Here is a 14,030-nt window from a genome sequence, read left to right on the forward strand (position 1 = left end):
GGAATGTTGTAAACTGGTCTGGAATGTGCCCTGAAAATTTGCATTTTTAACCAGCTCCCAGGGGGATCTGAGCACAACTTGAGTAGCAGCAAAACTAAAGGATAAATAAAGATAGAGATTACAGTGCATGGATGTAGAGGATGTCTGTTTTTATGACCTACACAGCCTCAATTTCTCTCTTCTGCTATAGCAGACTGATTTTGCTTTGAAGGGAACATTTCCGCTCCACAATTCTTTCACGGGGTTCAACCAGCTGATACACTTGGATGTATGACTCAAACCTGGCCAATCAGCACAAATGAGCAGGTAACCCAAGTAATTCAATGACTTCCAGACGCTGGTTTTTGGCTAATGCCACTGGGAAAGATGCTTTTTTTGCGGGTTGTGAAACCTGGAGCTTCCAGGGGCCTGATAATGAAACCCACACAGAGGATACAGAGCTAAGGTTTGGGGAAAAAAAAAAACACCTGATGACATCTTTTGAGAGCCTCAATCTATCCATGCCTGAGGCAGATACAACTGCCTCCTTGATTAGTTGAGCCTATACATTTGCCTTTGTGCTTAGCCATTTGATTTGAGTTTCTTTCACTTTCAACAAATAGCCTTTTGCTGATACAGTAATGATAGAGCCTGAAGCATAGGAATTCAGCAGATAACTGTAGCTTTCTCTTTACCATTGTTCTTTGGTTGAAATAAGCAATGTATATACTGCATTTCCATACAAGCAAGGAATAGAAACACACACACACATGTAGATGTGTGCATGTATGTATACATAAATAGATAGGTATATATAATATTTCCCAGAGAAGAAACAATCTGAAACTGTCAATCAGATGACAAGCAATTTTATTTTGCAAAACAATCACTATACAGCAACAAATACATTTGCAAATTTTGATTGAAAAACATGAACTAACTACAACCAGCCATTGAAGAAATGCCTTTCTATGGTAACAGGCTCTAGAATTATCAGAAGAAAGAAACCCCCCACAAATTTTTAGCGGAGAATTGGAACCTTGGAATCCCAGCATACAGAGTATACTTTTTGTTGATTTTTTTTCTTTTTGCTAAAGTTGAAGTAGATTTTCACGACTGACATTATTTTTGAGTTTAAAAATAAGCTTTTTCCTGCAGAGGGACTTGGCCTCAACCTACAGCATGGCTAAAAATCCTAGGCCTAGGAAAACAAACACCAATGCTGATTTTAGCACATGTCTTTGAAGGAATGCCTAGAATTTGCCTTTCCAAGTCATGAACCTACTTTTTTTTTTTTGGCTACTTAGACCATGAATAGTTTATTTACCTCCTTTTTGTGGCATGAAAAATATGAGAAAAACTATAATTGTAGCTACGTCACAATCAAATGCATTGAAATGATTTCTTTAATAATACTGACATGATGCTATATTTTGGTTGATGATTCCATTTCCTGCAGAATTACTATATGAGTGTCTGGAGAAGGCCAGCTACCATTAGTAGAGTCTTCCACTTGATTAAGTTCTCTCTTTAACCTTCTTCTGACAAACCTCGTTGATGTTACACAGGTGTCTTGCTTGTGGGTGGGATTTCAGCCCATCACCCTGCTGGAACTCAGCAGGAGAATCCAGAGAGAGTTGGTTCCTAAATGAACATGGCCTTTGAAACTCATCATAAACTCGGATCTTTCCTGCAGCATTGCAGTGCGTCCAATTCTTGGTTGCAGGTGACCCAGAGAGGGTGAGTTCATTGAAGAAGTTGGCCTTTTAACTCTTTACAGCTCTGGATTACTTATGTATCCTTAAACAGGTTCTCAGAGGCTGAAGCCAGAGAGAAACTGGCATTAATAGATTTAGAATTGGAACTATAAAGTTTCAATTTCTAGATCAGCGTATGGATGTCCCCACAAGAGTGGTGTTCAAAAAGCTTAATTTGTGTCGTTCAACTTGAGAGTGAAGAAAGATGGGTTCCACCACTTATCCCCATAAGAAGACATTTATCCTGTGTGTTCCTCTCTTTTAATTGGGACAAGTAACATTTTTTTTTGTTAACTTAATAGAGAATGACACTGCCATACAAAGGAAGAGGATTTATTCATTACAACTTTGCTGTGGTTTGAAATACACATTTGTTTTAGTGCCAAATCGAATAACTTTGTGCTTTATATAATCTTTGTTTTGGACATGTATTTTTAAGAAACAGAGTTGTGTAATATGTAGAGCATGTTCAATTAGTCTTAACTTTTATAAAAAACTTAAACCAAGTTGAAAAAAATACTTGTTTCACGTGTTAAAACTGTTCTAACCAGCTGTTAACTTCTTTCTACTTCTATCACTATCTAACATTAACACACATGTAAGAAAATACTGTAAGTCTACACATCGATTATTCTTTCTTCTCCTATTTCCTGGTGCACTTCAAAGGAAACTGATGGATAAAATGCCCAGATTGGTCAACTCAAACCTCACAGCAATTATTAGCCAGAAAGTAAACACATCCATAGTCCTACTCAGTAGTTTCTATTTTCCTGACTGTTGTATAAAGTAAGTGATTTATAAATGGTTTCAGACATGTTTGCCTATGTAAAACTTCTTAGTTGAGAACTAGTGGTGCACATTTGCTCTTAGAGTTTCTTTTTTGTGAAAGTTACATTGGTCCCAATATTCAATGAATCACAAAATGTCACCCGTGTCTCTCTGTCATTGTATCACTTAGATTCTTTCTTAGATGCTACTATACTTCCTTTTTGCCTCATCCAGACTCATCATTTCTTCCTTTATATTCAGGAATTGATTTGGCTCAAAGGAAGCAAACACCTACCAGGTCATTTGCCAGTTTAAATCCAACCTACCAGCCCTGAGCAAGAAAAAGAATAGATAAAAATACTAAAATGTATCCACTCAGTCTGGTAACTCATTGTCTTATTTAGGCTATTGACCAATTCATTTTTTATTCATAAGTCTAAGATGAATGATTTGTGGGAGGAATTGATTAATTGATTTGTGATTTCTAGACTCTATACACAAAACAGTATTATTTACTGATAAGTAATGCTAAGTCATAGAGTATTCTATTATAGAGTGCAATGTTGGAGTCCTTGAAAAAAAATGATTTTGATATCTGCATCTCAAATATTTTGTTGCTATAGATTCTAGAAATACTGTGGTTTTCCTTTCTGATCAAGGGATATTTATTTTGGGGAAGGAAGCAAAATACCTTTTGTCAGATAATTCAATAAGCAGGTCCTATTTGGAAGAATGAGATAACTAACACGTCCCAAACTTCCACTGTTGATTTCAACTTTAGCAAATGAAAAAAAAAAAAAAAAAGAGGAAGAAGAGATCTTAATAAGTCTTTCATGAATGATTACAGAAATAAAACCCAAACTATTCAGTGATTCAAAATAATTTAAATCCAAAATCTTAAACCAACAATTTGTAAACAAATGTATAACTAGACCCACCCCCACAGACTTCACGTTGGTGAAAGCAAAGAAAAATAAAATTTTCTAGCATCACGGGAGAGACCTGTATCTGGCACTAAAACAGGGTTACAGCTTTGAGTTGTTACAGAAAGCAACTTCATGCTAAAACTTTTTGTCTTTTTTACTGTATTTTTTTTTCTTTACAGAGGGAAAGAATCCTGCTAATGTCTACTTTCACATACCTAAAATTGCAACACCAAAGGGTGCAGGGGACACAGATACTGTGAATAAGGAAGTATAATATTCAAGTATATGAGGAAGTATCACAAATGGCCACAGAGAAATATATATATATTTATATCTATAATACTGTATCAAACAGATGAAAAGGGGGTGTGAAACTGGTAGTGTGGACACAAATCTAGCTGATCACTGACATTCTAATCAGACACGAGTCCATCCTAATAAAAGTGCTTCATTCCTGATAGCACTTGTACACCATTTCCTCAACCACAGCTCAAATGCTTTGTAACTATTTTTTTAATTAGTTAAATAATTTATTGAATTGACTTATACTCTGATATAATTATCCAGGTCCCAAATGTTAATAACTTAATTGAGTCTTTCTTCCCATTTATACAAAATAACACTTAAAAAAAAAAACTTAATTTTTCACATGCTCTTGCCTTCCTGCCATCAAACTTCTTGATTTATTTTAACCTGTAATAAGTTACAATGGGCAGCTTTTATCTTTTCACTCAGCAACAGAACAGTGAAATGAGCAGCTTGGATTTTAACAAGGCCTTTCAGAATGTAGTGGATAGCCTTCAGGCACATGAAAGGTAAAAATGCAATTTTTCAAATAATAATACTCCATGCAAAACAGAGCAGAGCGAAAATAATTGTCCAATTGTACTCATGTAAAGCCAGTGTCTTCCTGTGGCAAATGGAAATCAAGTCAATTTCTGCATAAGCTATTTATTTTTATTTTTTTATAAAATTGTAACAATGAGTAGAGTTTGGGAATGAGATTATTTATTTTATGGTTTGTAAAGAATAAACATAACACCTGCTCAGAGCCCACTCTTGCCAAGAGCTCATGCCTAAATATTATTACTTCAATGCTAAATGAGAAATATTCACAAGCCCTGCTTAGCGAGCGCAGCAGTGACATCCTCGGCCAGAGTGGCGAGCTGAGGGGATTCAAGCAGGTTGATGCTTCCAGAAGAGGAGACATTGCTGAGCCGTCGGGGGGACGCCACGCTGGATCTGCTCGGGGACTGCGTGATGATCTCGGCCCCGTGGTCCACACGGGCCTTAGCGTGCTCTCTGAAGTTCAACTTTTGGCTGTCAATCTGTTCAAGGCAAGCATCAGTTCTTGTTAATTTGAGCATCTTAACTGACCCCTAGAACTTTCTCTATATCCCAGAGCTAATGTGAGCATCACTTCTATTAAGCTCTGCCATCCCTACTTCCTATATGGTAAAGTCTTCAATCTGGGATCCATATTAATGAAGTGTATTTGAGAAAGACTGAAAAAAAAAAAGGCAAGATCAGGTCATGCCCTTGTTTCTTACCTTGACATTGCCCCCTCCGGGTACGTGGTGAGCGTTGTCAAGTGAACCGACTTTAGCTTGGGCCTTTTCTTTGAAATCCAGTTTTACACTCTCAATTTTCACACGCCCACCACCTATGAGAGGAGAAAGGCTTTTAAATGCCTCACTAAAATGAAATCTATTTGTGGTGATGATTTCCCCAAAAACGATTATAGTAGATAGACCATGATGAACCACAAGCTTAATTAACTCTACTATACCTATGGCCATAGATGTGGAAAAAATCTTTTAAAACTTCTAGTCCATACCATTTTCCCCATATCATCCATGATAATGACACTTTTTTTGTATCATTATGTGGATTGGTTTACATAGTAATACCCATCCTAACCTAAGATGTCAGAGGAGTTTCCCTTATCTGTTTAATAAATATTCCAAAAATAATACAGTAAAAATGTACTATTGCATCCTTCCTAGAACTTGAAATATTTAGACTCTTATTTCAAAGGGAGCAAATTATATTGAGATGAAGCTCTTCTTGATTCTTCTTCATGGTAACAGGTCACTTGTACAAAGAACTATTAAGCTAGAAATGGTGCACATATATGCATAATGTATTCACATTTGTAAATTTTCAACACTGATAGCTTAACTGATAAAACAGAAGTGAGAAACTATATTTTTATACTAATAAACTATAACAGCTTCCCATTTTAATTAATAGATGAAACAAAAGGAGATCACATTCTTGTACAGATGTCTGAAGACCTATCTGACAGTGACTTTGATCTGATAATATTAATATTAATATCAATAGAGTTTTGACCATGCCATTTCACTAACTGCTAATTAGTCTGAAAATCAAGGGTCTGCTAACAGAAGACAGTGCCACAGGCCACCCTTCAGCATGGTCTCCCAATATTTGCATGCCTTTCTGCACAGCGTAATTGTTGTGGTTTAGCCTGTCCTTCAGTATTTCTGAGTGTCTGTTGATGCCGTTGACCTGGAAAGAAGCTGGATTAGACTCTTTGACCCATCTCCACCTAAGAGCTTTGCTTTCACTTTCATCAGGAACTTGGTTTTGGCCGTATGCATTTTTTGGAAAGCCAGTGGTAAGCGAAGCAATCCTCTCCCAATATGGCATCTCTCTTGGGATTTTAATTTTGGAAATATACCTGAGGGACACTATGGAAACAAGGAAAAGATTTTTTAAATTTTGGGTTCTTGATGCTTATTTATCTCTGCAGATCAGAGAAATTTCTGTTAAGGCTTCACAGGCCTTGTGATGTGTTTTTTCATGAAATACCTAGACATTTGTATTAGTACTCTACTACCTGGGCTGGAACCCTTTAATATTATATGGTATTATTGGATTACATTTTCAGGATATATCCATTCATTCTTCTTCTCAAGGCTTCAGATGTGCATAATGTTATGCAATTCATGCTTCCAAGAGAAATGTAGTTGTCCTCTCAAATTAATTCATTATTGCAGGAAATTTTTAACCTGGCCATGTCTCACTTGTTGATTGTGATGAGATTAATGTGATTCATAGAACATTCTTATCCTGGTTCAAGGCTAGAGCAGTGGTTCTCAAAGTGTGTGCCAGGGTGCACTGGTGCGCCCTAGAAGATTTCCAGGTGCACCCTATGGTATTCCAGAGAAATATGTGCCTGTTCAGGACCAAAAATCCAACAGGGCTTTTGGAGTTTAGATTTTTGTTGGACAGAAGTGTGGGGAATTGGCTGTAAGCTGACAGTCTGCCAACTCCCCACCTCACTTGCTTGATTAGGTTGCAAAAGGCTGTTAAGCTGTGGTTCTGGATTGTTTATACTACCCCCCATGTTCCCCAGAAAGACTGGAGGCAAGTTTCTTCTATTCTTTATTTGGTGTAAAGTTAAGATGATATGTATGGTGGGGGTTTTGGATTGATGATTAAACATAAGGAATTGTCTCAAAGCCTTTTGGATTTCTATAAAAGAAGAATATGTGATAATATCTAAAAAAGCTTTGAACATTTTACTACAATTTTCAACATGCTATTTATATGAATTAGGATTTTCTACCCTCAACACAATTAAAAGAAAAAAAAGAAAGGAATTCTTCAATGTATTGATGAGGAAATGAGAGTTTGCCTTTCAAAAATATGCCCCAACATTGAAGAAATCACTAGGACACATCAGGCTCATGTTTCTCATAAAAACAGGAATGAAAAAACTTAACATATTCGTGCTGGACCTGCTGAATTTACTAAATCTTACTAAGAATGTATCTATATATATAAAAAGATAACTTTTTTTAACCCTTCTTTTTTAAAATTCTAAAAAGCATAACTCAAAAAATGTAACATAAAAATGTTTTTTAATGTCAGAATAAATTTAATTTTGTCGTATTTATTTTGTTTAATTATCATAAAAGCATGCTTGTACTTTGTATTTTTTCTTTAATATTTGACTTAATTATTATAACATATTTCTCAGAAATTTGTATATAGTGCACCTACAATTATTTGTAAGATTTTAAATGTGCCCCGACTTCAAAATGTTTGAGAACCACTGGGCTAGAGGATGCTGAGGTTTCAACTAGATGAGATCAACTTTCTTGGAATCTTACTTTTCTATTTTTAGTAATCTCTGATAGAAATTGCTTTTTAGAGCTTTCTTTTACAATTGTATGTTGTGTCAATATAATCTTAAAATTTATGTTGAACTGTATTTTAAAAGAGACCGATGCTCAGACCAACCAAGCTATCCTCGGCACCCAGGGCCGATGTTCGAACCAATCAAACCACTAGCTGTGAAAAAGGAAGAGAGAGAGAAGGGGGAGATGGAGGGGAAAAGAAGCAGGATGGTTGCTTCTCATGTGTGCCTTGACTGGGGACTGAACTACTAGATTTTTTTTATTTTAGATTTTATTTATTCATTTTTTTATAAGAGAGAGAGAACAGAGGGAGGAGCTGGAAGCTTCAACTCCCATATGTGCCTTGACCAGGCAAGCCCAGGGCCCTGAACCGGCGACCTCAGCATTCCAGGTCGATGCCCCATCCACTGCGCCACCACAGGTCAGGCGAACTACTAGATATTTTATTCAACTGTCTAAATGAAGAGATCTGTTTAGAGAAGCCCATTTAATGAAGAGATCTGTACTTTTGGTTCTGAAGATTCTGGCACCTATCAGGAGCACTAATTGTGACAGGCTATCATCTTTACCAAGTTTCACCCATCCTGAAGTGAAGTCAGTAAGACCAGATATTTCCATCTGTGATTGCAGGTGTTGACTTGTTTCCTTTATATTCTCCATAAATATCCCACCTTCCAAAGTAACTTGAGGAAAAGCTTGCTGTTGTTAAGGATCATTGTGCTAACACTTCTTTATGAATTTAGTCATCTGATTCATTATTTAAGAAGAGGTAGGTTTAGAAACAGTGGAGAGTCCATGAAATAGTCTTTTACGACCAGTAAATCTTACACAGAATATTGCCTTATCTATGTTAGATTTTTCTGTGCATCAAGGCCCAAGGTGAATTTGAATAACTGTCTACTTACTGTCTAGAATGAAAGAATCCAATGTTTCCTTTTGCATTCTGGAAGAATATAAGCAGTGTGGCCAAATACTGCAGCCATACTTTTGACATGGAAGTTCAAAGCCAACTAAATGTTTGTAGGCCTGAGTTAGAGACAGGGGAATTGTGAAGATTGGTAAAATGAGGCCATGTCCCTGTTGTTTCAAGAATAACAGAGTAACTAATTCCAGAGCTGAAATTCTGAAACTAGTAATAAAGATTCCATGTAAGAGTTTTTATTTCCTTGACTTGCTTTATGAATATCTTTTGCCAATGTAAAACTTTATGTCTAGATATATTTCTAATGCATTTATCCATTTTAAAATTTATCTACCTTTGATTTTCAATTAATAAATTTTTCTTAATAATCTCTTGGTCAGCAATTTTATTGGACTCAATTGTTCTTACATCTTGTTTCTGATAACATTTGACACAATGATGAATAAAAACACTCCATTACCTGATTTAATTAAGATGCCAAACGTAGATGATTAAAACCAATAGCTTCCTTTTGTTTTTCTATAATACAATGGTATATATAAATTGTATCAAAATATTCTAAAAAAAATACAAATTTGATAGCTGTCCATCATTTACATATGCGTGCAGGAGGAATTAAGCAAAAACAATAATAGTACATGATACTAAGAAAAATGGATCAAAATATGGCAGAGTCCCACTGGAAAGGGGGAAAAATCCTCAGGAATAAGACTATGAACTCTACTTGAAAGCACTAGTCCCATGAGATATTCTAGAAAAACAAGAGGTCCATGGTCAAAAAATTTGGGGAAGCATTGTAGTCTACTGAGGATTCACAGTGCTTTTGACTTGCTAAAGGAGCCGAGAAATTCAGCAGGTAAATAAAGTTATTCAGCTTTGTTTAACAGTCCTTGTATAATATAATGTAGGAAAACAATCTCATGAAAATCTTTGGAAATGCTGCTTTCAGTCCATGCAATTATATATGAATACATGGTCCAATATACTATATAGACTATATATTTCAGAAGAGCTGCAATTAGCATGTTGAGTACATAGAGATAGGTGCATTTTATATACATTTACTTTTAACCTGTCTTATGATATGTGACCTATTTTTGGTAATTGAGTTTAGTTGTCCAAATGAAGATGCTCAATAGTCTAACTTAAGTTTCTCTGAATAAAAGCATGAAGTATCAGGATTTCAAAATGTCCTTCCAATTAGGTATTTCACAATAACAAAAATTCTGCTTATCAATTTCATGAATCCAATGTAATATTTCTTAAACTACTAAAAAGTATTTACTTACCTGGCCTGTGGCGAATGTTCTTCAGAGAGCCACATTTGGATGTCACATGGCTTAGGTCTATCTTCTTAGTAACAATCTGTACCTGTGTGAATCCCATCAAATATGCTTAAAATGGTCTAGACATGAACAAACCCTCTAAGCTCATACATAAATACTAGAAACATATCAAAACTCACAACACACTACAACATATCCAGGAACCCAAAATGAAGTACATACACACATAAGAAAGCATAATATCCCACATGTCTGATTGGAAAGAAGGACCGAAGTGAAAGAAAATCCTAGAATAGAAGATTTTATTAGTAGAAAACAGAGCATGCCACAAGGGGATAGAAACAACTGGATTAATTAGGCAAGAAAGAAACCACACCGTGTTAAACCTTTCTGTAAGCAAAAAGCCAAGTGAAGAGATAAATTGTTCTTTCAGAAGTGATTTTTACATAAAAGTGACCAGCATTGCTCAGAGATATAAGTACAACATTGCTTTAAGATACAAGGAGAAGAAAGCGGTAAATATGCTTTTCTAAAATACTGTCATGTCTTAGCTAAATGAGATTTTTCTTGTGCACCAAATTATTAATTGATAGCAACATTTTTTTCTTTTTGTGTTTCATTGAAATTATTTCCTCTCTCAATATTTGAAACAGTGTTCTTCAAGTGTGGTTTATTGTCCATTTGCATCAGAATTACAATGGAATTACTGAATTGGACACTGTGAAAATGCTAGGGAATCTGTGTATTTGAGTAAGTGATTCTTCCGTAGAGGTAAGTTTACAGTTATTGTTCTGGAGGTTGGAAGCTCCCCTACTTATTTGAAGTTTGTTAGTTACCTCCACTTATCCTTTTCCATTTAGGTGTTTTGACCAGCAGCACGTGCAGTAGAGGATAGCTCGGTCTGCCTTCGGATCCCTTCCAGTTATTTATTAGGCCTGACCCTGTTTCTCTGAGAGTACCAGGTGGTGAGCTAGTACCTAGGGCAACAGGGAGGAGGGCAGCCATGCCCATGTAAATACTGAGCCTTAGCTCAGCACTCTTGGAGAAGTCCAGCAAAATTTGCTAGGGGTTTCCCACAACAGTGACATTTTAATGCTCAGAGGATCTACTTTGAACACCAGGTGACAGTTCCTGGTAGGAGTCACTTGCTTATTCCCTCTTTCACTGCTTGACTCCATCTCGGCCCACTTGAGGAGCAAGGAGCAAGAATTACTAGACAGGTGAGAATTCTGGTTTTGGTACTCTAAATTACTGGAGTCACAGATGGCCAGAACCTAAAGTTTAGGTGACAGAATCTGGCTTGAGTTGGCCTGTTTCAACTCTGCTTCAACTACATTTGAAAGACATAAATTCATCTTTTCCTTCCTCTCATAAGATATTATTTCCAGTCAATTAAAGAGACAAGGAAAATACTGCTAAGACATGTATATTGGGACTTGAATCCTTTCACATTGAATTACAGATGAATCACGCTTCACCAGTTTTGTATTATTCCAAGTGATATCTAGCTCTCATGAAAAATGAAGGACAAAAGATTTGATAATACACACTATTTATTTTCAACTATATCAGTCTTTGCCTCAAGAATAATTTAAGTGGAATTAGAGAAGTGTGTGCCCACTTGACTTCTGCAGGGGAACAAAGACAGCATAGGAAATACCCAGGGGCCAAAGGCTGGTGAAAATAATTGGCAAGTGAAGTGGGTTTTCCATCCCCCGCTGAAAACCAGGGTGCCCTCCATTATGGTTTTGTTCCTCAACTGAAAATAAAAAATTTGCTGATAATCTTAACGGGAAGGATGGGAAACCCATCACCAAGAATGCAAGGATGACAAGCTCCCAGATCAAGGGGACATGTAGCGCAGCAACAAGAGGGGGGTTGTGCTGGGAAGGAGGCAGGAGAGGAGACAGGGTGCTGGCTGTGCATATGGCTCCACACAATCAGGACAGCTTTCTAACAGAGGCTTCTACTTACATTTCCGCCCCCAGCAGAATGTTTGATGTTGTCCTTGGAACCACATCTGGACTGAACCTTGCTAAAATCGATCTTCTTGTTTAAAATCCTAACCTAAAAGGAATTGGAGGTAACTTCACAGTGCATTTTTCTTTCAACATGGGTATAGGGAACCAGAATGGGTAGTGCCAAAGAGGCTCTAAACTCCCTTCGACCTACATCATCATTTAAGAGAAAAAACTAACACTGGATGAAGAGCAGATCTTTCATATGAAATGAGCCTCTATTGTCCTGCATTCCCAAGGGTCAAGTGCTCAAGAGCCTTAGATATCCCAGTTGTAGATAGCTGTAATCAGGAAGCAATTAGAGAAATAATGTAGGAAACATAAACCTTGTGTCATATGTGAGGAGGAGGTTTCCAATACTGGACAACATTGGGACTCAGGTCACTCTATGGAAGGCCCAATAGTGCAATATATATAGTTCAGCCAAGGATCCTCAAGGATAGACCAGTGCCTTATCCTCTCCTACACTCCTTAATCTCAACAGTGCCAGCCATCACCATTATACACCATCTCGTACACTTGACTTTTTTATTATTGGTCCACATAGCACAGGTCTACCGAACGCTACAGGCGAGGGTCCTTATTCATTCAGAAGAAGAACCCCTGGTTTTCTAAGAGAGTCAGCAAGGAAGCTCTGGGCCTCCTCTTCTGAAAGGGCATAAAATTCTCCTGCCGATTTGTTTCAGTGGCCTTCTGGAAGGCCTTTCTCTGACAACTGCTCATAAACAGCCATTACCCTTGGATGGTAGGTGTGGTAGCATTTTCCCCATTTTTAGAAGGGAGAAAATCAAAGAACTTTAGTTAGCTGACTGTACTAGATCACATAATATGAATTGGTTGGGTCTAACAGATTTGGGGATAGGCATTTTATTTTTATTTTTAAGAAGTCTAGTATTCATCTTGATGATAATAGCAAATCCAGATCCAGAAAGTATTACTCTGGTGTAATGTAATGTATAAAGAAATAACTCTTATGACTTCTTTCACATGTCTTTTGAATTTTGCACATCTCAGAGGGCAGGGAAGCAAAGTCAGCTTAGAAAGGTTTATTTCTGTTGTTGTTTGTTGGTTTGATTTTACTTTGCCTAAAACTACTATTCTTCCTTCCCTCCCCCAATAGCTAAAGAGAAATCATGTTTTCAATGCTTTAGGGATAATAAAAAACTAAATAAATGTATCCTAGATGTTTATCCATGCCCCCAAATAGTATCACATTTCTTGGCCTTTCAAAAAAGGATTTAAAAAAATGCAAGAAAACAAGAATCTGACTATTTTTTAACTAGATAAAGCTTAAATTACAGTGCCTGCTTAACTAACATTGACAAGATAACTGTCCCTGCTAGGAAAATACCATTGACAACTCTCATTGACAACCCAAGGGAAGGGCCTCTTGTCAAAATCTGAATTCAGAAGACATCATGATCGGGCTACTCTTGAAGGCATAATAAAAATTCCAGTTTCATAAAAGAAAGGTGCCTTGGCTGGTTGGCTCAGTGGTAGAGCATCGGCGTGGCGTGCAGGAGTCCCAGGTTTGATTCCCGGCCAGGGTACACAAGAGAAGCGCCCATCTGCTTCTCCCCTCCTCCTCTCCTTACTCTCTGTCTCTTTCTTCCCCCTCCCGCAGCCAAGGCTCCATTGGAGCAAAGTTGGCCCGGGCGCTGAGGAAGGCTCTATGGCCTCTGCCTCAGGCGCTAGAATGGCTCTGGTTGCAACAGAGCAACGTCCCAGATGGGCAGAGCATCGCACCCTGGTGGTCATGCCAGGTGGATCCAGGTCGGGCGCATGCAGGAGTCTGTTTGACTGCCTCCCCGTTTCCAACTTCAGAAAAATACAAAAAAAAAAAAAAAAGGAAGGTGTGTTACACAGTAAGTACAGTTGCACTCTGAGTTTTATATAAACTGATGTACATACCTTTAAGTCAATAAGAGCCATTATATTTCAAATGATGTACATTAATTTTAGAAAGATATTTTGATTTATTATTTCTAGTAAAATACTTTTAATTTTATCTATCAAGTTCTAATTATTTTGACAATGAAAGAGAATTCATCAAAGCTATTTCTTTCTCATCCTTGAGCAAAGTCAGGGTCTCATATTTCATATATAAATTTTAAATTAGAGATTATTAGAGAACAAATCAAGTGACTCATTACAAAATGATCAAAAGCTAAATGTTAACTCTGATTCACTTGTCACAAAAATGGA

The 14,030-nt window shown here is 37.0% G+C and overlaps 1 protein-coding gene across 22 annotated transcripts in view; it reads right to left on the reverse strand.

The window, feature by feature from the left end:
* Positions 1–832: 832 nt before the first annotated feature.
* Positions 833–14,030, reverse strand: part of MAP2 (microtubule associated protein 2) — a 294,399-nt gene continuing 281,201 nt past the window's right edge. For 12 of the 22 annotated variants that reach the window (XM_066233532.1, XM_066233547.1, XM_066233546.1 and 9 more), the window contains 4 exons: positions 11,782–11,874; positions 9,811–9,892; positions 4,981–5,093; positions 833–4,758 (listed from right to left, as the gene is read on the reverse strand). In XM_066233532.1, coding sequence (XP_066089629.1) covers positions 4,543–4,758; positions 4,981–5,093; positions 9,811–9,892; positions 11,782–11,874 — 504 coding nt within the window. In that variant the 3' untranslated portion in view covers positions 833–4,542. The remainder of the gene's footprint in view (positions 4,759–4,980; positions 5,094–9,810; positions 9,893–11,781; positions 11,875–14,030) is intronic. The other 10 variants (XM_066233545.1, XM_066233544.1, XM_066233543.1 and 7 more) reach the window with 1 other exon arrangement.

The sequence above is a fragment of the Saccopteryx bilineata genome, chromosome 5 (genome assembly GCF_036850765.1).
Source record: "Saccopteryx bilineata isolate mSacBil1 chromosome 5, mSacBil1_pri_phased_curated, whole genome shotgun sequence".
Taxonomy (NCBI): Eukaryota; Metazoa; Chordata; class Mammalia; order Chiroptera; family Emballonuridae; genus Saccopteryx; species Saccopteryx bilineata.